Source organism: Elgaria multicarinata, chromosome 1 (genome assembly GCF_023053635.1).
Source record: "Elgaria multicarinata webbii isolate HBS135686 ecotype San Diego chromosome 1, rElgMul1.1.pri, whole genome shotgun sequence".
Lineage (NCBI taxonomy): Eukaryota > Metazoa > Chordata > Lepidosauria > Squamata > Anguidae > Elgaria > Elgaria multicarinata.
The window spans coordinates 160,387,675-160,411,392 of record NC_086171.1 but is presented as its reverse complement, the minus strand read 5'-3'; the positions used below and the strand labels follow the sequence as shown (position 1 = coordinate 160,411,392).

Genomic DNA, 23,718 nt, shown 5'->3' with positions numbered 1-23,718 from the left:
CAAATAAGTCTTGTAGTTGGAAGGTGACTGGCCCTGTTTCACAATTACAGCTTAAAGGTAGATCAGCTAAAAGGCAGATCAGCAACATCCAATAAAATGCAATAACCCTGACAGATTTTTAAGTAACTCAGCATTTATGTAACATTAGAACCTTCAAAGCCCTTCACATATATTATATCAGTAATTATACTGATATATGTGTATAGGCCAGATTATCCCATATTGTAGATAGGGGACTGAAGCTAAAAGATAATGCTTTGCCTAAAGCCATTATTAAGGTATTATGGCAAAATTTGAACTGGGGACACAGAGGACACAATTCTATAGGCTGCGCCTTGATGCTCGGAAACCCCTGAACTGAAGCAACCAAGATTTCTATACTCTGCCAGGCTGAAGCTGGCAGGGTGGGAAGAGCTGAGGGGGTGATCTTTACCTTCCCATCCTTTGATCTCCTTTATCTTTCCCTTAATTTTCACTAGATGGGCTGTTCAGCCTGTCTAGGGTGGGCACTTTGGAGGGAGAGGGAAGGAGGCTGGATAATACTTATAATTTAATTTATCTTGGTCTCTCCAGTGTCTTCCTCTCCCTGTCCAGTGGAATGTCCCTTTTTTGAAAATCAATCTCAGAGAGGCAGCCAATACAGGTCTTCCCACACTGGGGGGGGAGAGGGATGGATCTCCGACTCCCCCTTCCAAGGTCAGAGTGCTCTCTCACACCTTGGAAGGAGTAATTTTATGGTTCCTGGGATGCTTACCCAGGGGCAATAAGATCACTCTTGTAGACTGCAATCCCATGCACTTTTATGGGCAGAACTCACATGCATAGGATTGTTCTACTACCCATTATACGAACTTTCACTTTTTTAACGTAAAATTTCCACAACAAAAAAGGGAAAAATGTGGCTACAGAGATTTGAATATATCAATTTCAACCAGCTTTCACTCTTGTTGTGTATATATTCATATCATGAACTGCCCACTCTTGAATGAGGTTCCAGTGTTGTTGTTTTTAACTAAACGAAGTCTGGTCCCTATCTACACTTTTCACAAATTTAAGCAGTTAGCAATTCTGATGAAACTACAAAAGGCATTTAAGAGAACATTTAAGATTATATGGTGTGGAGATCCTTTAAATATTTGAAAATCCTGCCCAAACAAAGCACCAGAAGAGAGACTAGTAGCATAGATTAAGTATCAGCAATGAAAGAATGAAGACCTACTAATCTGAGTGAAGAAGAGTCCATATTGTCTAAACAAACAAACAAACAAAAACAGGATTACAAAGATGCCAACAAATCAAGTACAATCAGAGAAAGATCTCCTCTATTATTTTGGAAAAATTCGCCTTCACGAGCTCTGTTCTATCCTGACTAGGTATTGCTATTCATCTGTTGTCAAGAACAGTGCCTGTCACATATGATACCTAATGTGAGGAGGGAAGGAGCCACCTGAATAGGGCATGAATACAATAAGTGGAGAGGTTAAAAAAAACCCAAACCCAAAACGTGAGAGCATTTTGCATTCTTTCAGACACCAGCATTGTGAAGCAAAGTGAACATTTCATTCAAGTGTCATTCATCCGACTGGGGCTGAACTCTACATTCTCGGGTTGATATACAGTGCAGAATGGAGAAAGCCTAGGTCTATAGCAGCAATAGTTTTTTGAACACTGCCAATTATTTTTTTAAAAAAATAAAGACGAGCCATTTACAGTCCTTAGATTATTAAACAATTTTAAAGCAGCTGAAGAGATGTCATTTTTTCCACAGTTTTATTTCAAAGTGTAATCATGTCAGCTTGGAATTAACAGGTACAAAAACAGACCATGCATTTGCCTTTAACGTCAGCTCTGCATTAGAGTCATGGCAGAGTCCAGGGCTTAAAGAGGCAGCTCTCATTCTAGGTACCACAAGAGCACACTTTGTCCAATACATGTATGTATTACCATGCAGATGACTTCTCCAGGGGTATCTGTTCAAATAACCATGACCAGAAGTAAATGACTGGGGACACTAGATCTGAAAGTCAAATGACCTCATCCCTGTGAGGAATCCCTGCAGCTCCTCAGATGCAAGAGGCAGAGGACAGGTTCTTCCTTGGGTTCATCAAGGATGCAGAGGGAGAAATCACAAGGCAGACGTATCACGGTTCAGTGTATGAAATGTTACAAAATCAATACACTTGGCTCCTGACCCAGAAAGCACTTCCAGGTTCTGCTGAAGCCAATACAACGGCATTTGGAATCACTGAGTAACACATATACACGTGCACATTAACACAAAGAACACAATAGTGGGTGGGAGAGTGAGTGGGAAATTTACAGCAGCACTGGATAGAAACAAAACAACAACTGGGTAACAGATGGACTCCAATTACTATCACTGCACAAAGAACTAGTGGGCTTTGGAATCCCAGTACTAGATTTCCACTCCCTCTTCCCAAAGTTGCCCGATATCAAACACTAAGGGAGGGTCATTAGGACAATAGGGCTTCCCCACTCTCTCCTCCTCCTTGCAGCCCTCAACGCCACCTAAAAATCTACTCTGGAGGGCTTCCCAGCCCTTTTGCAGGTGGGGAGAGGTGAGACCAGAATGGCTTCTGTCAGCAGAAAGACAGCATTGGATCCAACCCTAATCGTTGCATTAAAAAGTTGAGCCAAAATATTTCAACTAATCCTTCATTGATGTGAAATATTGCATTAATGCAGTTCACAGATAAACAGAATTTTCTTATACTGTTGTGCCATACATGATCTAGCTGTTTAAAGGGGCAGAGCTGAAGACATCTGTACAACCGCATTCATTTAAAGAGTGTTTGGTCCTCCTTTGACTCAGCTTAGGGCCAAGTCACATGACTAAAAGGTGTGAGGACAATAGGGATAGGTGACCTGGTGCTCTCCAACACGGCCAATTGATTATGGGAGTCGTAGTCCAACACATCTGGAGACCACCAGACTGCTTACCCTTGAAATATGCCTTAAGGAGAAAGGACTGATTAGTTGGTAACATGGATACTTTGCTAAGAAGATAATCCCCTTTTACTATGCCACTGCAAAGTTGCTGAACTGGCGGCAGGGGAGGGGAGGTGGCAGTAAAGCCTTTGTTTTACCATCAGCCATGCTTGTGGTGAAGTGTTCACATGAGAACCACTAATGGGTTGTGGGAACGGATCCTCAAATCTAAAGAAAGTCTTCATGTTAAGCAGAACCAACTCACTTGATCTAAAGAAGCTTTTAGAAAAGCTAACCATGGTCCAATGAGCACCCCATTCACATGATAAAAGGCAGCCTTAGCCATGGCCACTGTTGCACAATATTATCCCACAGTGGTGGAACAGTGCTGATCTGATCTGGAGAATTTTATTTTTATTACATTTCTATACTGCCCAATAGCTGAAGCTCTCTGGCTGGTTCAAAGCTCCCTGGGCGGAAATACGCCTGTAACAGCATGTTTGACAGTTTACTTACACCCAAGTCAGTACAGCACATTTGAGTTGTGTTCCAGAGAGAACATTCTATCACTCTGCTGACATACAATTTTACTTTGGCCTTACCCAGGTGCTTGAGAAGAGAGCACTTTCACCCTTGCACATAGGATGGTTGCAATTTCACTTCCAGCTCCCTCCCCTTCTGCTGTATTTTGAATCCCATCCCAGGTGGTTCCCTGGCCTTCAGGAGTGGCTTTGTGCAGTGTGGCATGAGAGGCAAAAAAGCCCTAGTGTGCATGTGGTATTACACACATGACCCTTCGAGTGCAAAACCCTAATAGTATTATCTGTTTTTCATCAACATCAAACTAGTGAGCAAATACTCAGCTCAAATCTTAAGTGAGCCGGTGTGGTGTAGTGGCTAAAGCGTTGGACTATGAGTCGGGAGATCTGGGTTATAGTCCCCACTCAGCTATGGAAACCCACTGGGTGACTTTGGGCCAGTCACAGACTCTCAGCCCAGCCTACCTCACAGGGTTGTTGTTGTGAGGATAAAATGGAGAAGAGGAGGATTATGTACGCCGCCTTGGGTTTCTTGGAGGAAAAAAGGCGGGATATAAATGCAATAATAAAAATAAGATACTTCTAATTATGTTCCCTTAGGAAACAGCCCCACCCTCCTCACACACCCCAGGCTCAACATCCCCTTCAAGTGTTCAGGACTGTGGGTTGTTTAAACCCCAGATAAAATGACTTTGTATTATGTGCCAAACATTTGACTCGAGAGCATCCCGTAGAAAAATCCAGGTGGTGGAAGACAGGCTGCCTGGAGATGTTATGGTAAATTAAAGCTCAGGTTTATAAGTGCCACTGTTGGGAATTCCAACATAAATAGGATTTAACATACAGGATAGCCAATGAGGCAGAGGCCATAGCTGACAGAGCTTTCCCTTTCCCCCCTATCTGTCTAACAACGGCACCAAAAAGGAGAGACTGCAACCAACTTGGATCTTGTCTGATTTAGGCGGTTCAGGGAAAGATAAAAACCAGCTATTTAGTGTGTTCCGGTCCCTGAAAGCCACATGCAAGCTAGACCAGCAGAAGCTATAACCTTCCCCTGGTTGGTTGCCCCTTTTTGACTTAAGACTTGACCAGCACAGAAAAGCTGCTCCCTTTCTCTGACAGCCGGGATCATCTGGCAACTTATGCCACCCTTGTCCAACATGCTGGGGGAAAGGATGCTCCGTCTCTTTCGCCTTTGACTTCAAAATTAAAAGCAAATGTCAGAGCGAGCTTTTAGGGTGTCTTCTACAAGAGTTTAGGTTGGCCTCTTTTTCCCAGATGTGATTAATCAATAAGAAAGGTTGCTGGTGTGGATGCTCTACGAAAAAGCAGGCTGGAGCCTCTGAAGAGCTGCCCCTATGGAGAGAAGAGGAGACTGTTATGGGGAATTGGATACAAGATTTGCCCCAGAGTAGCAGCCACTGGAACGAGTGCAGCAATGACAATGTGGGCTCGTCAGACCAGGATGCTTTACACTGAAGTCACAAGTTCAGCAGTAGGGGTGGGATTAACACGGTGCAAGAACCTGCATGGCTGAAGGAGGACAAAGATGGCAACTTTCAGTGAACTGATGGACAAAAGCAGCTATGGTGTGACTGCATCATGACATCAACTAGAGAGAGACATAAGAGGCAAGCATGCCAATTGCACAGAGATAATTAAGCCATTCATGTGAAACCCAAGTTTACCACCATCAGTAGAAACTACTACCAAACCCTTCTTTAGCCAGTTTCAAGTTTTAGCCTGGACTGCCTTTGTGTGCAGCAAGGATAGGCAACCTGGAGCCCTCCAGATGTTTTGGACTGCAACTCCCATAATGCCTGACCATTGGCCATGCTCACTGGGGCTGATAGGAATTCTAGTCCAGTACATTTGGAAGCACCAGGCTGCTCACTCCTGACATACAGCTTGTCAAATTTGAAATGAAACTCAAAGGAGGCCAACGCAAAGGAGGGCTCAAAGGAGACCAACACAATATCCACTGGTGGAGGTTTAGATGCTTTTAAGTCTCTTCTTAAGTAACAATGCCTTATAAAGAGTAGATACTAAGTTGGTAAGGAATCAAACAGATAGCGACCCTGTTCAGATGACACACTAAGCCACGTTGGTTAAGCATTTTGAGCTAAACATTATAGCTTAGCATGTCATGTGAACCATTCCTAACCATGGTGGCTTCATAACCATGGTTTAAAAACTAAGCATTTGCTGCAAAAGGGTTAGCAGCCTAACCATGGCTTAGCATGCCGTCTGTTCATTAAGTTAGTAAGGAAACAAACAGTTATAGTGACGATGAACCACACACACTGTATTATATTTCATTTTCAATAGTGCTTCCTACGTGTTTGCCTAAATCCTACTACAGGTAAAACCAGCAACTGTGCTGTCAGGTTGGGGCAACTTTGCATTAGAAACCTCCTCAAAGTTACTAAGAATCCACATCAAGATTTACAGACAAAGCCAACTCCAAGCCTTCGCCATGCTTGAAGAGCAGAAAGTCAAAGGCTTGTACACCCTTATGTTTGTCTCATTCTTTCAGAAAATCCCTACAGAGAATGGAGCAGAGAATGTCCTCTACCCTGCAATAGAAGCAATGAATTTGTATGGTTAGCGATTTGTATAGGTATTTTTTTAGTGTGGGAGTTCAGCAGGCAGAAAAGCAAAGCAATACAACGTAGCTTAATAGGTCTTGCTAGTTTGCAAAATGGTAGCTGCACGGAATACCTACGGTCATTCAGCGGAACTCTGTCAGTTACACAACACAAAAGCAAAACATTTTTACATTCAAATGAGCTGATGATCCTTTCAGCATGCAAACATCTCTATTCTCTTTCTGACTGTGAGTAAGGTGGGTGATCCACTTATGGGTGCACTTGACATCAAAATGAGCTTAATGAGCAAGCAGGAGTGGGTTTCTCCTGCATGGGGGGCACAAAGCTGTAGAGGTATGAGGACATAAATAATGAACTGGGCGGGGTCCCGGTGGTGGTTATGCTCACATTCCATTCAACCACTACACAAAATCAAGTAAGGGGAATGCAAAGGAAGCCTCAACAGCTGTCAGGAGGAGGAAAGAGATGAGCAGACACTCAGCTAACCCCAGTCTGTGCAAGTCAAGCTGCCATTTGATGATATAGCCTCGGCTATGGGGCGGTATACAAATGTAATTAATCATCATCATCATCATCATCATCATCATCATCATCATCATCATCATCATCTGAAGTTTGCAGGTGTTTTTTAAAAGGAATATTAACATTCAGTATTGAGTACAGAACATTAAGCATGCATGTCTGCATTTCTGAACACCTGCAGGGGAATGCAAGAAGTTGACATGGCCATAGGGATTACGGGAGTTGTAGTCTAACACATTTAGACGCCAGGCTTGGTAGGGCCGTTCTAAAACATGTATATAAAGATTTTAAAAATGGCAGGGAAACTCAGGTAAAGATTAGAACATTTGAAAAAGGGAGTTTGAGAGCTGCAAATGATTTGAAAGAAAACCCTGCAGCTAAGCATTCATCACTTTGTGAGAGAAAGGACAATTTGAGAGCAAAGAGCAGCAGCAATTTAGAAAATCATGTGTAGAATTGCATTATTATTTTTTGAAAAACTCATTTAATACATAGTTTTTTTACTATGTGAAATCAACCTAAAAGAAGAGCTGAAGAGCAAAGAGAATGGTGTGTTTAATTTATATTAAACAAGTTGTGTTGCTTGCAGGAGCAAAAAACAAAACCATGATTTTGTCCTTCACGGGTCTCCACTTGTGCCTCTTATATATAGAAAAACCCTGTGTAATTTAAAGCAGCAGCAAATATACTAGGAACAGCAATCACTGGGAAAATTATCCTTACAGATGTTAAAATTTGAAAAACGTGATTTTAAAGCGGCCTTCTTCAGCCTGGTGCTCTCCAGATCTACCGGCGTACAAGTCCTATCATACCCAGTCAGCATGTGTTTTTTTTAAGTCAAATACATCTGGAAGTTGAGAAAGGCTGTTTTAAAGATTATGGGATGGGGTTGGGGAGGAAAGAAGAGTAAAAATAAAGGGCACGGAGAAGTAATCAGTTGCATATTCAGCAAATGATAAGGCATATTCAGCAAATGATAAGGCCTGTAGCTAGGATTCCTTTACTTCCAAACTCAGGAAAAACTTCTCCCATCTATTAGTTCAGGAGAAATTATGGTCAGGAACTAGGTTTTTTATTTTCGCTGGCTAATCCCACCTCAGAGTAAAGATTGTCAGCTCACCTGAGCACTGAGGTGTCTCCAGCAATGGATCCAAGAGGAAAACACAGGAGCATATGGAGGGAGGCCAGCAAGTAACCTATATAGCAAAGAGAGGAGTCAAAGAGGAGAACACACAGAACACACTATGGAGGAAGAGAGAAACAAGGCATAGGCAGGAACAAGAGTAGTTACTGCATCCAGATACTCATGCATTCAATTACAACTGAAGCAAATATATAACGTTTCTGCTCTAGAAAAGAGGCAATAAGCAATTGCAAAGCATGCCATCTGGGTGTTTTATAAGCTGCAGATATTTTACAAATGCTAAAATAAAGATAATCCACCAGTTTCAGCTGCTTTGATGGCCTTGGATATTCATAAAATTGAGAGAAAGTGACTCTGTTTGCTTCATATTTATTGAGCTAAAAATGCATGCTAGCTGGCAAAAGTAACCCTGGGCTATTTACTTACACAAATACACACACACGCACACAGACAGACAGACACGCACACGACCCTTCCTTTCCTCCTGGTTCCTTCAACATAAATCCTCTTCAAAACCATCTGTCTGAACTCCGCTCGCTCTTCTTTTTTGGGATGAAAGGGAGGAATTTTTCATGTTTTGTTTATATGCGTAACGGTTAAGATTCTGCCAAACAAGAAACATTTTCATTTAAGAAGTTGGATAATATGGAGCTGGTGCTGAAATCACATACCCACAGTTGTTCACTGCCATGAGATCTCCCACAAGAAGAAAAGGGTACGTCAGCATGCTCACAGCAATCTGAAACAAAGAAATGACTGAGGCATCCCCTTCTAGGCTCCAAAGTTAGGCAAAAAAAATGAGCAGAAGGGCTTCGTGTGAGACAATGAAAATTGGAAAGGACCAGTGGGTTTGGGGCACTCAGAGAGAAACTTTTCTACCAGAGGCAGACTTACTGTCAGTTACATAGAAGGAAGAGAAATACGCCACCAATTTATATCACAACTGGCAGAAAGAACTCCAGTTAAGAGATGCACGATACATGCAGCAGAGCCACCTATTTCCATCAAAATGTACCCCTGGGAAGAGACCCGTAGACACAAAGAATAAGCTATGACAACAACTGTTCTCTGCCCACACTGTACTTTATTAGGGTTTATTCAAGTTTGGTTTGGCAGGACAGCAGTTTCTCAAGTATAAAGAGCATCTGGGCAGACCAGCAAGTTTTCAGGATTGTGGCCACGAAGCCACTACAGCCTGCAGCTCCATAGGACTTACAGAGAGGAGAGCTGATGTTTTCAGAAGCAAGCCTTTCCTTTGATTTAACCCAGGGGTGGAGAACCTCTTTCAGCTTGAGGGCCGATCTCAAGGTTGGAGAAGCTCTGGGGGGCCACATGCCAGTGGTGGGCGGGGCTGAAGGCAAAGAAGGCGAATCCCAAAAAAACAGTAATTAAAACTATACCAACACGTTGGAGCTTTAAGCTCTTACTGCCAATAGCTAAGCCTTAGTGGAAGCATTTCAACCTTTTGGAAGGGGGGAAAATGCACAAAAGTCAGGAAACCACTAAACAATCTTGGTTGACCTTCTAGAATGTGTGTGGGGGGGAATGCACAGAAGTCAGATCAGTGGTGGGAGGTTAACCTGGTGGGTCCAGAAGAAGGGGATAAGACTGGGACCCCAGGAGGGCTAGATTTCGCTCCCAAGCATGAGGTCCTCCACTCCTGATCTAACCTAAATCACGTCGAGCAGATAAGACTTTAAAAAGTCACATAACTACTCCTTTTATGAAACTAAGAGCCACTAAGGCACTAGGGGCCAAGCTGTGTCACGAGCTCCATGGCCAGTGGCATGCTGCAGCAGAAGAAGGGGACTTGGTGAGATTGTAAATGGCACGGACACAAGCCTACATTGTTGCCTGCCCCTCCAATGCTGTGCTACAGAATCAGGAAGAAGGCTGCCGAGTAGCAGCCAGGGCATGGGGGTGGAGGATATCTACTTTTGGGTGCAACACAGTGGGATTGTTTCATACTTTGAACTTGTGGCACCGTTGCCCCCAAAGTTGCCGGATACTGCTTTCAGTCAGGGTATCAAAAACCAGCGGTTCAGACAGCTTTGACCTGAAACTCTCCCAAAGATCACTTGCTGCTATTGACTGCTATTGACTACATGCAACGATTTACACAGAACAGTGAAATCACACAGAACAAGGAGCACAAGCACGTAACCATGCACCCGAATTTCTCCCAACAGAAGCAACTGCTTACATACCCCCATCACAAACTTGGTGTAGCTCCGGATCACGGAGGCCTGGCTGAACTGAAAAACAGACATCAAGAGAGGACTTGAGCCCAAGCCGTCACACGCAATGAGTGAATACAGGAAGGTCATCAGATATCAATGCTACTACAATTTTGGAACGATCTCCCCAATGAGGCTCGCCTGGCGCCAACATTATCTTTTCGTCACCAGGTCAAGACTTTCCTCTTCTCCCAGGCATTACAGCATATGTTGAGTTTTTAATTGACCCAGAAAAGATAAATATTGCATGTAACCTGTTTTTACACTTTTTATGGTTTTAAATTTTGTATATTTGTTTTTAATGTTCCGTGTTCTCGAGCTTCAGCTATGGGGTGGTAAATAAATGCAATAAATAAATAAATAAATTGTGCACAGAAACTGGTAGAAGTCTAACCACAGCTATGATCTGCCTAGTATCAACGTCATGCAGGTAGAAACAACATTTTTGATGGACAAGAGGCACCCACTGAATTGAAGACGTTGTAATTACATTTCCTCCAGAAGGAAGGCCAAGACCACTGAGCCATGATATAACTATGTGTAGTCCAGGCTGTCCTTCCATGGAAATAACTTTATACTTGAACCCATGCCCAAGAGGCAACAGGCTTCATGAGTTGTATTAATCAGCAGCTCCAGGAAATAGGTGTTGCGTGTTTCGATAGTTCTGTAGACCTAGTTAGTTTGCTGTAGACTAGTTAAACCAGCCAAAACAATGACTATGGGAAAGCAACGTGGCTGAAGAGAAGCTATGTGCCCAGAGCAGAAAGAGTTGGCTCAGAGATGGCGAAGGGCCCTTCCAAAGGAAGCACTGTTGTATGGTGAGGCTCAAGCTTGTGAAGTTCACATCCTATCGAAACAGCATTAACGAATCAACACAAATGATTATTTTTCCTAGTTTCATTTCTCATCTAAAGTCACACTCATTTTAAGTTGTGGAAACAAAACAAGGAGTGGTTTCGTTCACAGATGTTGCGTGCCCTTCAATTTAGATCAAGGCTTCAACCAGGATCCATGAAAGGCTAAAAATCTTTTCATTTCTCCCTCCACGCTTTTGCTGCCACCCAAACGTATCACTTTTATTTCAACTGTTGACAAGCACAGCAGGTTCTTGAGGCCCCACATTCTTCCTTGATATCAGCATAAGTAATGGTCTCTAAACCAACAAACGACCCAACAAAATCAGAAAGACCACCACTCACGTTGTCATCCACTGCATAGGTGTTGATAAAATGAGCCAGAAGGTTGCAGCACCATAGAAAAATAACATCACCTAGGACATGAGGAACTAAACCTCTGAAAAAGCAAGAAGAAAGATGGAATGAAAAAACCCCACCTTGAATTAATTTCAAAGGAAGTGGAGAATGAGAGTATTTATGTCTCTAAAGGTTATACGTATGAAGTTTGTACTCTGAGTATAGCAAACTTATCAGGTTGTATGCTGAACTAAAATTCTGGATCAAGCCAAGAGGCATACATAGAAAGAGAAAAGATACAAGATTCCCCAGTTCTGTACAAGCTCTTTTGAGCCTCGAGGAGAAAAGAAATGCAAACCAAATGTTAGCGTATTTATTGAGAATGCAGAATTTCCAAGCAATACAGCAGCAATATGTTTTGGGGGAAGAAATTATTCTATTTTTAAAAAATTGATTTTTAATGTTCAGTCTTTTAATCTTTGTAAATCGCCCAGAGAGCTTCGGCTATGGGGTGGTATATAAATGTAAATAATAATAATATATTAATAGCCCAATTTAATCTGGCACGAAATGAATTCAGACAATCATTTACCAATTGCTAAGTAACTTACCACAGCGTTCATACAGCTACTACGGCAGAATAGGGCCAGTTGGTATGCCTTCCACCCGCAGGGTGAGAATGCCACCGCTTAGTATATGATTGTCTGCATTCAACCCCAGTGACAACAGAAAGAGAGATTTAACAAATCAGTAGAACAGAATTCCCATTCCTGGTACCCGCCTGATGTTTTGGACTACAACTCCCAGCATTCCTGATCTTTGGCTATTCTAGTTAGAGCTGATGGGAGCAGAAGCTCAAAACATTTAGAGGGCACCAAGTTGGGGAAGGCTGCAGTAATATAGGCATTTATAAGTTCACATTGACTGGAAGCCATATCCCTGTAAGGTTTTATTGTAGCCCCTGATTAACTGCTTCTAACTACTAAACATGCCCTTGTGCTATTATCCGCCAAGCAGAAAATAACAATGCCTTACAGGGCTCACATTATCTTGCTTCTTGTTGTATTGTGCCAGTTCTGTCCACGTTTCAACTATTTAGTTGGAGTTACCTCCTCTATGCACCTTTTATCTCTGTTCTTCCACCTCAACTTTCCAGGCTGTCCAATCTCTTGGTAGGTTGAAGTAGACTAGTTCTTTTACTGGATTCTTTTCATTCACATTCAGGTGAATTTATGAATGTTTTTCTTAAGCAAACATTTGATGTGATATTTTCCATAAGAGCAGGTGCCAGAGCACATAAAAACATTTTTCTTCTATTAAAAAGATGGCCTAGAAGAGTATTGAGCTGATTTAAAATGGGATTGCCACTGATAATTCAGCGTTTTTGTTTTTTAAATCAAACTAGAATGAAAATTTCACCAAGTGACCTGAAAATCTGGAGCTTTCCCCTACCTCTAGTTGACTGCAGCCCTTTTCTCACCTTCCAATTCTGTGAGTTCAAAAGGACATCACTAATTCATCTGTCATGACATTAAACAGTAACTGCACAGATGAATTTAAGCAACCTTAGTGCTGATTAAAAAGTAATCAGATAAAACAAGATTTGCTAATCTTCTTATCACTGTTTTGATTGAGACAGTCCTAGTAATTATTGTTGTTTAAACAGTAAGTCTTGAACTCCTTCCAGAAAATTCCCCAGGCCGACTTTATGCAGAGAGGAGTCCCAGAGCTGAGCTGCTGCCTGTGATGTATTATTTTGTGTTCATTGTTTTTATTTGACATAGAGCAAGCTTCCCCAATTTGGCACCCTTCAGATGTGCTGGACTAAAATTCCCATCACCAAACAGCAGAGCATGATTTGTTGGGGATGCTGAGAGTTGTAGTCCAACACATCTGCAGGGATGGGGGGGGTGCAGGTTGGGGAAGGCTGATGTAGTACTATTGGCTGACCATGACAGACTGCAGATTCTCATGGTTCCTCTTTCTCTCTTGTATATATTTGAAATTGTAGAATCCCAAAGCGTTTCCAATTGGGCATTGTAATAACAATGCTGTATTGAACTAAAGAGAGCAGGAAGAGTAACATCCATTTCTGCTGGCAAATTATTGTTTTGAATAAGAACTAATCCAAAGCCTTCTTGAATGTATGATACTTGATCATAAAAGCAACACAGCAGGTTCAAATTTAATGAAAGTTGCTAGGAATTCAGATAGACTCACGTACACAAAGAATCCCAGGAGCCCTTCTTCTTTCCAAATTGTCCCAATGGAGCTAAAGACACCTCTGTTGGGAAAGGAAAACAGACTCAGAGGAAGGTTCTCACACATCTGTTCAGCCTGCAATAAATTACTGCAGCTCCCACCGCTATGCTTCAACATGGGAAAGGAGAAATGTCTACATGTCCTGGGAATGATCCAGCTGCAAGTGCAGCACTTATTACTTGTGTTCTCATTCTACTATATCACAGAATCTTAGAATAGTGGAGTTGGAAGGGGCCTATAAGGCCATCGAGTCCAACCCCCTGCTTAATGCAGGAATCCACCTTAAAGCATGCCTGACAGAGGACTGTCCAGCTGCCTCTTGAATGCCTCTAGTGTGGGAGAGCTATGGTGAGTGCTGCCCTGTTTGGACAGGGGCATTGCTGTAAGGCCAACGCCCCTGTCTGTCAAGTCGTCTGGAAGAGGCCTACACCTCCCTTTCTAAGCTGGTGCAAAGGCGAGGAGCATTTGCTAGGAACATTTGCTATGCATTTCCTGGAAAACCTCCCTGATTTGATCCATTATTGTCATTACCAGCTGCAGTCTGCAACTCCACACTACACCAGCATGGAGCAGGAGAAGCAATTAACACCAGAAACATTCCCAGAAGCATTTCTGGAACACAAGAAATCTTTGGTGGCTTTTTAAAAGTATATCCAAACAAGTCAGAAGTGTGCTAAACATGGTGGTGTAGAACTATTTACGGCTGGGATTCTGAACAGATATCCTTAATGAGCAAAATCAAGGCCTATTCACATTAACGAATAGTTTTAGCATGACATGCTTAGTGTGACACTCTGCCATGACAACTGCTTCCCACCCACTTCAGATTTGTGCCAAACTCTCTTGTTTGCAATTGTACTAGCACTGGTTTAGGTTCCTGCCCAGGCAGATCGTGATATAGCACTGGTGTTATGCCTCCTTTTTTCAGGAAATAGAAAAGGTTGAAACACACAGAATTACAGAGGGATAATGGGTATCTTAGGGCAAAGACACAATGGACCATGGGGAAGGATTGGGAGCTGTGAGGATGTAGACGCTGAAGCTTCTCTGTTTACATTGAGCAAAGAATGTATCTGGGATTCCTTGCTATTATTCTCAGATCCAACTGTATGCCAGGATGATCTCACCTGTATTTAACTTCGCGTCCTACGAACTGGACCATCCAGCGCACAGAGATCACTGTAGGGGGGTGGGGAAACACAAGCGACTGTAGAAGTAATTCATTCAATCATTTGACACAGATCCAGTAATTCCACCTGTCAAACTCCACCACTCTATCAGCTATAGTTCTCCACTCACTGTACTTAACAGAGGTGTCAATTGCATACCTGAGCACTCTTCCATATTACTAAATACACCACAGTCTTGTAGCACATTAAAGACTAACAAAGTAAATTGTAGTATAAACGTATCACACACACACAATTTGTCAACAGTAGGAAAGGGTGGTAATTGGTAGGGATGGATAAATCCATCTATTTTGATTTTTATAATGTTCGTCTGTTTTAAGCACAAGTTTATTCTGTCTCATTTCTGCATGTTTTAGTCCAAATGCTTATTTTTTGTGTGCAATTGGCCCTAGTGTACACATTTTTGTACACAATTTTTGATCTGAGAGAACTGCATTGCAAAATTCGGCCAAGTGTGTAAAACAAAGGATAATTGTGTTTTGGTTCATATATTAGTTTGGGAAGTGTGAATTAGGTTGGTTTGTACTAAAATGTGAACCAAACAAATTTCTCCCCCATCCCCAGCTGTATGCCTGTTGCATTTCTAAGATAAACAAGATGTATGCAGGTTAAGTACAGAGTTAACCATTTACAACAGCAGGCTCTAGAGATATGACATTTTTTGCTATGCTGGTTTTGACACCTGAAGAGGGACAATTTATTTATTTACTTGCAGTGGAAAAGACCATCTCAAACTTGACTGACTCAAGTTCAGATGCAGTCAAGACTGGGATTATCTCTGTGAATTATGCAAGAAGTAATTGCTTTCAAGTGACCAAGAAGAGCTGATTCTAGAAAGTTAATATTGCAGCCAAGGAAAAGACTGAAGAACAGATCACACATCTTACCATGCAATGGATGAGAGATAACCCTGGATACACACTGCATCATCATCTCATGGGAAGTCTGATAAAATATATCAATAAAGGAGAATGTGAACTATCTTCTGAGAAATGGGCCTGACTGAAATGGATCTTAGTCAGTAGGTCTAGGGAGGGAAATTGATTACTTTCTACCCATACCCCACAGTCCCTGACACAAATCTACAGTGGGGGCCAAAATTGTAGACACTTTTTTGAAATTTTCATGTTTTGCAACTTTGCTGATAGAAAATGTTCTGCCTCACAAAATTCAAATGTTTATATATCAATTGAAAGACCTGACTCACATAATACAACAATACTGCGTCTTTTCCTGGATGTCCAATCAACTCTATTCTTTGGTGCCATTGCTCTATTTATGATGTACGTACGTACACTTTTTATTTGAGAAATACTTCAAATATTCACACAATCTCCAACTGCGCTTCAGTGACAAAACAAACATCAAAACTGACTTTCCCCAGCTTGAAACATGATGTATTGCAACTACTGCCATGTGATTGGTCCCCGGAACAAGGACTGTGATTGGCCAGCAGAGCTTGCAATTCCAATCCATTTCTTCACTCAATCACACCTGTGTTTGTTTTTAGACTAAAGTAAGCATAACTTTTTTTTGTATTGCAGATATTTGCATTCTGGTTTTTTTATTGAATTCAGCATTAAATTCTCTTTCAATTGATATATAAACATTTGAATTTTGTGAAACAGAACATTTTCTATAAGCATGCAAAGTTGCAAAATATGAAAAATTGAAAAAGTGTCCACAATTTTGGCCACCACTGTATTTGCTGGACTACATAGAATGAAATAACTCCCACTGTCACTTCATTACTTTCAATCACTCCTGTTTCCCACATAGTCTCACTCTAGTACAACTGTAACCCAGGTAATTTAGATAGGGGATATCATGAAATTGCTGTAAGTAGAAGTTGCTGAAAATGTACCCCCAGTGCACACCCAGGTTGTAGATGTTTGATGAGTTACGTCTGATGGCAAAAACTCATTTTCTTTGAACTTTCCAAGTTTCACAGGTTAAATACTTTTCATTCCTATATGCACTTAATTTATACCATTTTTAACAAGTGTTTTATTTGACTGCTTGATTGCTTGAGTGCCAAAAGAGCTGAATTATTAAGAAATCAAGCAGCCCCTACATTTGCATTTTCCTGATAATCCATTCCACATTTAGCAGTCTCAAGATAATCTGTATAACCACAGCAAAATGTCTTAGAAAAATTAGGGTTTATTTACGTTACAGTGTTTTATTCAGTATTAGAGGTGCCTAGTGGGGGGCAAGTATTTGTGCCCATATTTTCATACCACTCATACAGGTTTTCCCACCTTCTCATAATGGCGGCCCGAGGCAGTTTTTCAAACTAGGAAAGGGGACGGGCAGGGAAATCAGCCTTCAGATTGATCTTTCTTGATTATTCATTAAAATGCAAAGCTCTCATCAAGCACTAGGTAAAAGATAAAGCAAAGAGAAACCGTTCAGTGGGTTCCACCTCTTTCGCCACTTTCCTGAGGGATGTTTTCACATCATCCTTGTTAGAAACATGTTCCATATCCTCCAAAGGAAAGGCCTGGGGTACAGAAAACAGGAAGCAAGTAGATATTAAACTCATCTCTCTTGCTATGATAAGGAGTAGCACCTGTGGCCCTGCTACCAGTATATTCCCAAGACCTTACCCCCACATTAGATAAATATAGCTTGGTTGGGAGAGTAGAACCTGCACAAACCGCTCAGGGTGGCATAGATGGGGTAGGATTATCCCATTGTATCTTCATAAAAATGCTTTGAGGAAAGTTAAGTTGAGAGACAGTAACTCGCCCAAGACTATTCAGCGAACTAAATGGTGGAGCAATGATTTAAATCTAGGCAACCACTTATCTTCGCTTCCCCTTCCTACCTCTATTTCCTTCCCCGCATATGATTGCTGCAAGGGGAGAGGGCTGCCCGACTCCTTCCACCTCACAGAAATAGAGAAGTTGCTTCCTGCTTTGAAAGCTCCCAGCTTGGAAGCATGCATGTGCCTCCTGCTCACCACCTTGTGCCTAAAGCAGTGCCCGCCCAGGCACCCCCCACCCACCCCGCCAAGCTCAGAAGGCGCATGAATGAGCTTCTCTTCCCCCTTTCCAAGCAATGCACAGAAGGGAGGGAGGTGGCCGCCTGCGCAGCTGAATCAGACAGTGTCAAGCTTTCGGAGCTTTCCTGTGCACAGCAGGAGGGGATGGAGTGGAAGGCAGCCAACCCATCTTGGCAGGAGACACAGCAGCACTCCGCCCATCCTTAATGAGGAGCTGTCGCTGAAGATTAGAAAAGCGAAATCAACAACCCCACTGTCAAAGGTAGAACAGGCCAAGAAGTGTCAAACTAGCCAGCTTTCACAGGAAATAAAAGTTCACTAAGAGACGATCAGCACCTCATTATTTTAGGGAGGTTGGAGGCATTCTGACATTCCTAAAGCAGCCTGAGGGTGACTTAATAATCAATTAATTTAAAATATAGTCCAGGAGGGCCATCAGGGTTTGACTGTAGTTAAAAAAAATATACTGGAGGATTAAGGAAATTGTTCACAGAACTAAAAAAAGTGAAAGACATGCTTTGAGGGGCTCCATTTACCATAAGGCCAGCTGCAGCTTTGAGAATTCAGAGCCCTTGGGTCTATAAAAGGATTTACTGCCTCTGGTTAAAGGAAAAAGCCTGATTACCCCAAACCAGAGTGGCTGCTGCTCAATTCCTTCCAAACTTCAGCGGGCAAGGATGTCAGCTGAGACTTCACTTATAATGAAATGCTGACCCAAATTTCCTATCTATCACAAGACTAGCCTTCAATACATATAGCGCAGAGAGCCAACATGTGCCTTACCTTCTTTACTCGCCCTCGGCTTACAGTGGATAAAGTGCTAGAGATGATGCGAGGAACAAGGCCACGGAAAAGGCCCCTTTTCCCATCTACTTCCACAACGTGTCTGGCTAGGGAATAAACGACAGCGTCACTTCAGCATCAGTCTTCAGGAGTTACAACTTTCAGCTGACTTAAGTATTTACCCAAAACAATGAATATCTCAGGGATTAGATACTGGCATCATAAAATGGGGAGAACCCTGGCATTTTCAACTCATCTTTCAACTATGGTGTGCCTAACTTAAAGGCCTGGTTCACACAACACGCTAAACCATGCTGCTTAACCACAAGGTTAATGCGTTCCCTTAACCATTTTGTGGTTAAGCAGCATGGTTTAGTGTGTTGTCTGAACCAAGCCAAAGAGTTATACAGGATTTCATTGGGCTAGATCAGAGTGTGAAAATTCCTTTAAGTAGTGCTTAGTTGTGCTGCCTCCTTCCACCCAGAGTTCAAGTTAGAATCTACAAAATGTTTTCAAAGGAATTGTATGGAGCTTAAGTTACTATAAACATCCAATGGTTGGACAGAAAAGAAAAGACTAAAATGTGTCTCTAGTGTAATTATATGATGTAGTAGTTTGCTACTGTAGTGAAACGAGACTGCTCCCACTTTTCCAACCTTTAGCTTGCTGTAAAGCAATATTTGTTCCCTATATACATTTAATTTCAGGAATGTTAGAGAGAGGGAGAGAATGAATGAATTTCCATACAGACAAGTCTACAATGACATCTTCATTAAACAACCATATTATTTAGCCCTTCAATTGACAGAGTGATTGCCATGGTTCATACAACAAATAATCACAAAGCAACACGCATACAAAAAACCTCTTTAGCAAAGGACCCAGATTGTAAATTACAGTCCAAACAGGACATTTTATGGATAAAAAGGTAGGTGCAGAACATCCCTTACACAATAATAGAATCTCTTTAATTATTTTTTATCCAAAAGCAAGCTGTGATGCATGCAAGCTTTGCTACCTTACAAGTTATAAATGTGCCTATCCCTTTTAATAGGTTTTCCATCTCCTGCAAACCAGATTGCTAATGGATATTTTTCAATAGGTGCCAAATAGGGAATTAGATAAATGGTATGACAGAAAGTAACAAATCAAATCCTCAACTGCCTTATGCAATACTTGGTAGAATGCCTTTCACAGAAAGGGGACCATCTTAAAATACCATCCTAGGTGACCAAGAGCTAATTTCTGATCTAGTGAAAGTGTAAAATCTCCATCAATCTAAGCAGGTGTCTCAAACAAACACACACAACTGTATTAAGATGCAAACTGTTTTTATAGCTTCACTTTCACTAGATATAATTTACACTTCAGGTAACCAAGCTGCACCTTTTGCAGCATGTATGAACTTTTCTAAAGCAGTAAGCACCAAAAATTGTTTCATATAACCTGCAAACTTCTTTTACAACACCATGGGCACTATAAATGGGACAAAAAGTAACAGTAATTGCCTACAAGACTTAAAAAACAGGACACTAACAACACAATCCTATGTCTATTCAGAAGTAAATCCAACAGAGTTCAATGGAGCTTACTTCCAAGTAGGTGGCTATAGGACTGCAATCTTAAGGGAGCATTCTTGAAAAAGCTCCAAAAACTACATGGTACTAAGGAAAACTGGTAACCTATAAAGCTTTAGCTCTCACTTTTTCCTCTCTCTCCTATCACTTAGCGTTCACACAAGCACCCTTGCAAGAGTAAGACCTTTGACTAAAATAAAAGAAGTGACCCCAAAAGATTTTTCCTCATGGGGAATTTATGTTCCCCCCAAAACAACAGTATACTCAGAAATGGCATTTGTTGAAGAGCTGCTTTACCTGAATCATGTCAGCACTGTACCACTATTTACATAGCAATCATTTTTACTTTTGTATTATCCCTATTGGACCATTGACAAAGCTTATTTATTATGAAATGCTCACCATATGTAAAAAACCCAGGTAGGTAAAGTACTTTTCTCCCCAATAAGTTTCTCCCAACTGTTGGAGGTAGAGGCTCATGTCCAACCTTTAAAAGAAATACCAATCAGCCAACATCTATTTTTTGCAAGTATCCCCCACACAAGTGATCTTTACTTGTAAGTTTAGATCCTATGCCCACCTTCTTCAACTTGGTGCCCTCCCTGAATTCCTCACTATTAGCCATGCTGGCTAGGGCTGATGGAATTTGAAGTCCAAATCATCTGGAGGGCACTAGGTTGGGGAATGCTGTCCTATACAGAAACTCTTCCCTCCCTCCATTGTTCTCAGCTGTTGCTCTATTCAGATTCCCAAGCCTCCTATGTATGAATTGTATCATTTACAGGCCCAGAATGTTACTACTCTTTCTTCCATGTTTGCTTTGCCAAAAAACAGAGTGACTCATTCAAACTGACAACACATTTAAGTCAGGTTCATATCTAGTCACCTTAAAGAAGACAACTCATAAGGAAGGCTACGCTGTGTCCACACATGTATTGCTCTTTGCATATCAGCAGGTCAAAACTTTTCAAAATTTAAACACAGCACACAAACCAGCACGTAGGCACTTCTGCTTGCCAAACCAAGGGGCAGGTTGGGCTGCAACCTTGAAAGTTAGTTGGGCTGGTAGGTTGCTGAAACAGTTAATCAAAAGCAGATTTTAGTTGCAACATAGTGACTCAGCCTGCCATTTTAAGCAGCAGCCTTGAGCTCTCTCTTAAAATATCTACCCAGATAGCAAAAGCAACACTGATCAGAAGTCGGTTCTTCTTTTATGAGGCACTGATCTTGCCACAAAACCTGGAAGTGGAGGGCAGCCCCAAGAATAATTGGACGCAAGTTTCAGCCACTGATCCTCAGATACATCCCAAGGTAGAACAGTTATCACCAAGATCTCGCCGTTTTAAGGCCGTGCCTCGCAATTCCTGACCTCCTGGAACTGCCTGCTCGACAGCTGCCCACATACCCAAAGAAAAGCCCCATCCCTGCCCATCCGGAACCGGCATTGAGGGACTCGAATCCAACCGCACCTGCACCAAGAGCTTCACATAGAGCAGCGGGTGGCTCAAGGCCGTAAAACCGGCGCTTAATGCCACGAAAAGAGCGTCCGCCCCCTCCGCCGGCCCCGGTCCCAGTCCCGGCCTAGGGGCGGGAGGAGGTACCCCGGGACCCACGGTGACAGCCGCCATCCCCTCTGCCCCCATCCAACAAGCCAGCGCACTTCCGGGTGCAACTCCCCGTCCCTATCACATGACCGCACCCGTCAGGTCACCGGGCTTCTACGTCATCACGCCACGCAAGGCGACGGACTATTGCATGACGAAGAAGGAACTTCCTCCCTTCCTAGATAGAGACAGAAAAGTGTAGAGTGACAACGCACCTGAGTAGGAATACAGCTTCTTGACTCCTCCTCATGCTATTTTTCCCTCCCCGGGATGAAGGCGAGAGCTCTCCCCGAGGAACAATGACCAAAAAACGAAATAAAAATAAAATTACAAAATCCCGCATTTTAGCGTTACTGTGAATCGATAATAGCGGGTTTATCCAGAAACGAAAGGTAGCAGCCAAGATAGTTGGACTCGATGGCCTAGGTCCCTTCCAACTCTACTGTTCTACGATTCTATGATAGGAACTCATACCACTTCTACTTTACGTATTATTTAATAATTTTTAAATAATTTTTATTTATTCTAGTTTCAAACCCTCTTTTTAAAAATAGTTTACGAAAGCCATGCAATGTAGAGAGAAGTGCGGAGTCTGACTCGGCTTTGCACCCAAACCTGCCAAACAAAGCACTCCCTAATATAAATCAATTTAGGGCACAATCCTACGCATATTAAGACGGAAAGCCAGCATTTTGAAGGAGTTTTTTCTGTCTAAACATTCATAGGATTGTGCCCTTTCTTAACAGTGCAAACCTATACGAATCTACTTAGAAGTAAGTCCCATTGAATTCACTGGAGCTTTCTCCCAGGTATAGGAAAGGGCCTCAATTGTCTTTTCACTAAGACCCTCTCGGTTCCAGGCCTAATCTACACCCAACAGGATATTGCACTGTGAAAGCGGTATATAAAAGGCAAGAGCCACACTATTGTTTTATAGCAGAATCGAAGTGCACTGACAAGATCTACACCAAGCAAGATATGACACTTCGAAAACGGTTTGATAACTATATCTGAAGTGTGTCCTGGGCCCCAACAGTTGTTACTACTGTTTTAAAGCAGTAATGTAGATCCTGCCCTAGTTCAAATCCAGCGCTGAATTACATTCATACACCTTGTGCTCCAGGCTCCATGGACTTAAGAACTGCACCAACACGCGCGAACATTTTCAGCCTTCTTTGCTGCTGTTTTGCTAACCGGGCGGCGGGAAGGCACGCTACTGTCGGGGATACACTAAAAATTCTGAATGTCTTCGTTGTTTTCTATGGGAGCCATCAATTCCGTCCCAGGCCAAAACGTACCCAGACATTAGCTGAGTGCGGACGACATGCTAATCAACTGGGGGTGGGTGGGTAATAGGAACAGAATGGGAACCAACCGTTGATTAGCGTGTGTACAGCCATTGTGTAGTGTGGATAAATGTCATTGTCGAAATTCCTACCTCTCTAACGTTTAACCCTATCTCTGAGGTCCTGCACGTTCCTATGGACGATACCATTATGTGTAGGGAGGGGTGAACAAGAAGAGAAAGTAGGAAGACAGAGCTAGGAAATTGTAGGTTCTACCTCAACTATACTTTCTTCTTAAACATTAAGAGGAACCAGGTATAAGTATTAGGTGGGTACTTATTAACACTCCTGGGTGTTAATACAGGAACACTCCCCTCCCAGCATGTTACCGGAAGAGGGTTCATTGTGAATTGCCTCTTCGCGGCGATATTGTGACTGTCTAATAAGATAGAGATAGCAAAGTTTAGAGTAATACACTCTCCTGGTTTTCTGTTCGTTTTAAGAGGCTCCATTTTACATTGACGAAAGGATTAAAAGTGCGGAGGTCCGCATGAAAATGAATGCAGCAGAAACGACGTCTGCGTTCAGTTGATTGGGAGGTGGTAATAACCCAGTCACTTTGGATGTGTGTATAGTTGCAACCTCTGTTTTCAGTACAAGCGCAGCAAGATTTCGGGTGAATGATAAGCACTTACCTGGGAGTAAGGCCAGTTGAAGTCAATGGGGTTTACTTTTGAGTAGTCACACATAAGAGTGCACTGTTAGATATGCGACCCCAGTTAAATTTATTTATTTATTCTATTTTATACCGCCCAA

The 23,718-nt window shown here is 42.2% G+C and overlaps 1 protein-coding gene across 1 annotated transcript; it reads right to left on the bottom strand.

Annotated features, from left to right (window-relative positions):
- Positions 1–1,753: 1,753 nt before the first annotated feature.
- MTCH1 (mitochondrial carrier 1) lies at positions 1,754–23,306 on the bottom strand. Its single transcript, XM_063138236.1, has 13 exons — positions 23,292–23,306; positions 21,482–21,694; positions 20,415–20,499; positions 18,436–18,542; positions 17,071–17,148; positions 15,533–15,590; positions 14,583–14,634; positions 13,418–13,477; positions 11,200–11,293; positions 9,971–10,018; positions 8,435–8,502; positions 7,740–7,815; positions 1,754–4,844 (listed from the first exon to the last, which is right to left on the bottom strand). Exons 1-13 carry the CDS (start codon positions 23,304–23,306, stop codon positions 4,773–4,775), a joined length of 1,026 nt encoding a protein of 341 aa, XP_062994306.1. The 3' UTR covers positions 1,754–4,772.
- Positions 23,307–23,718: the final 412 nt, after the last annotated feature.

What these genes read in the sequence shown, in the direction of transcription:
- MTCH1 (XM_063138236.1), bottom strand. An exon ending in ACCTGGGTTTTTTACATATG is followed by an intron (nt 18,543 to 20,414) that starts GTGAGCATTTCA and finishes TTTATTCCCTAG; the next exon opens with CCAGACACGTTGTGGAAGTA. An exon ending in ATGGCAGTGAACAACTGTGG is followed by an intron (nt 7,816 to 8,434) that starts GTATGTGATTTC and finishes TTTGCTATATAG; the next exon opens with GTTACTTGCTGGCCTCCCTC.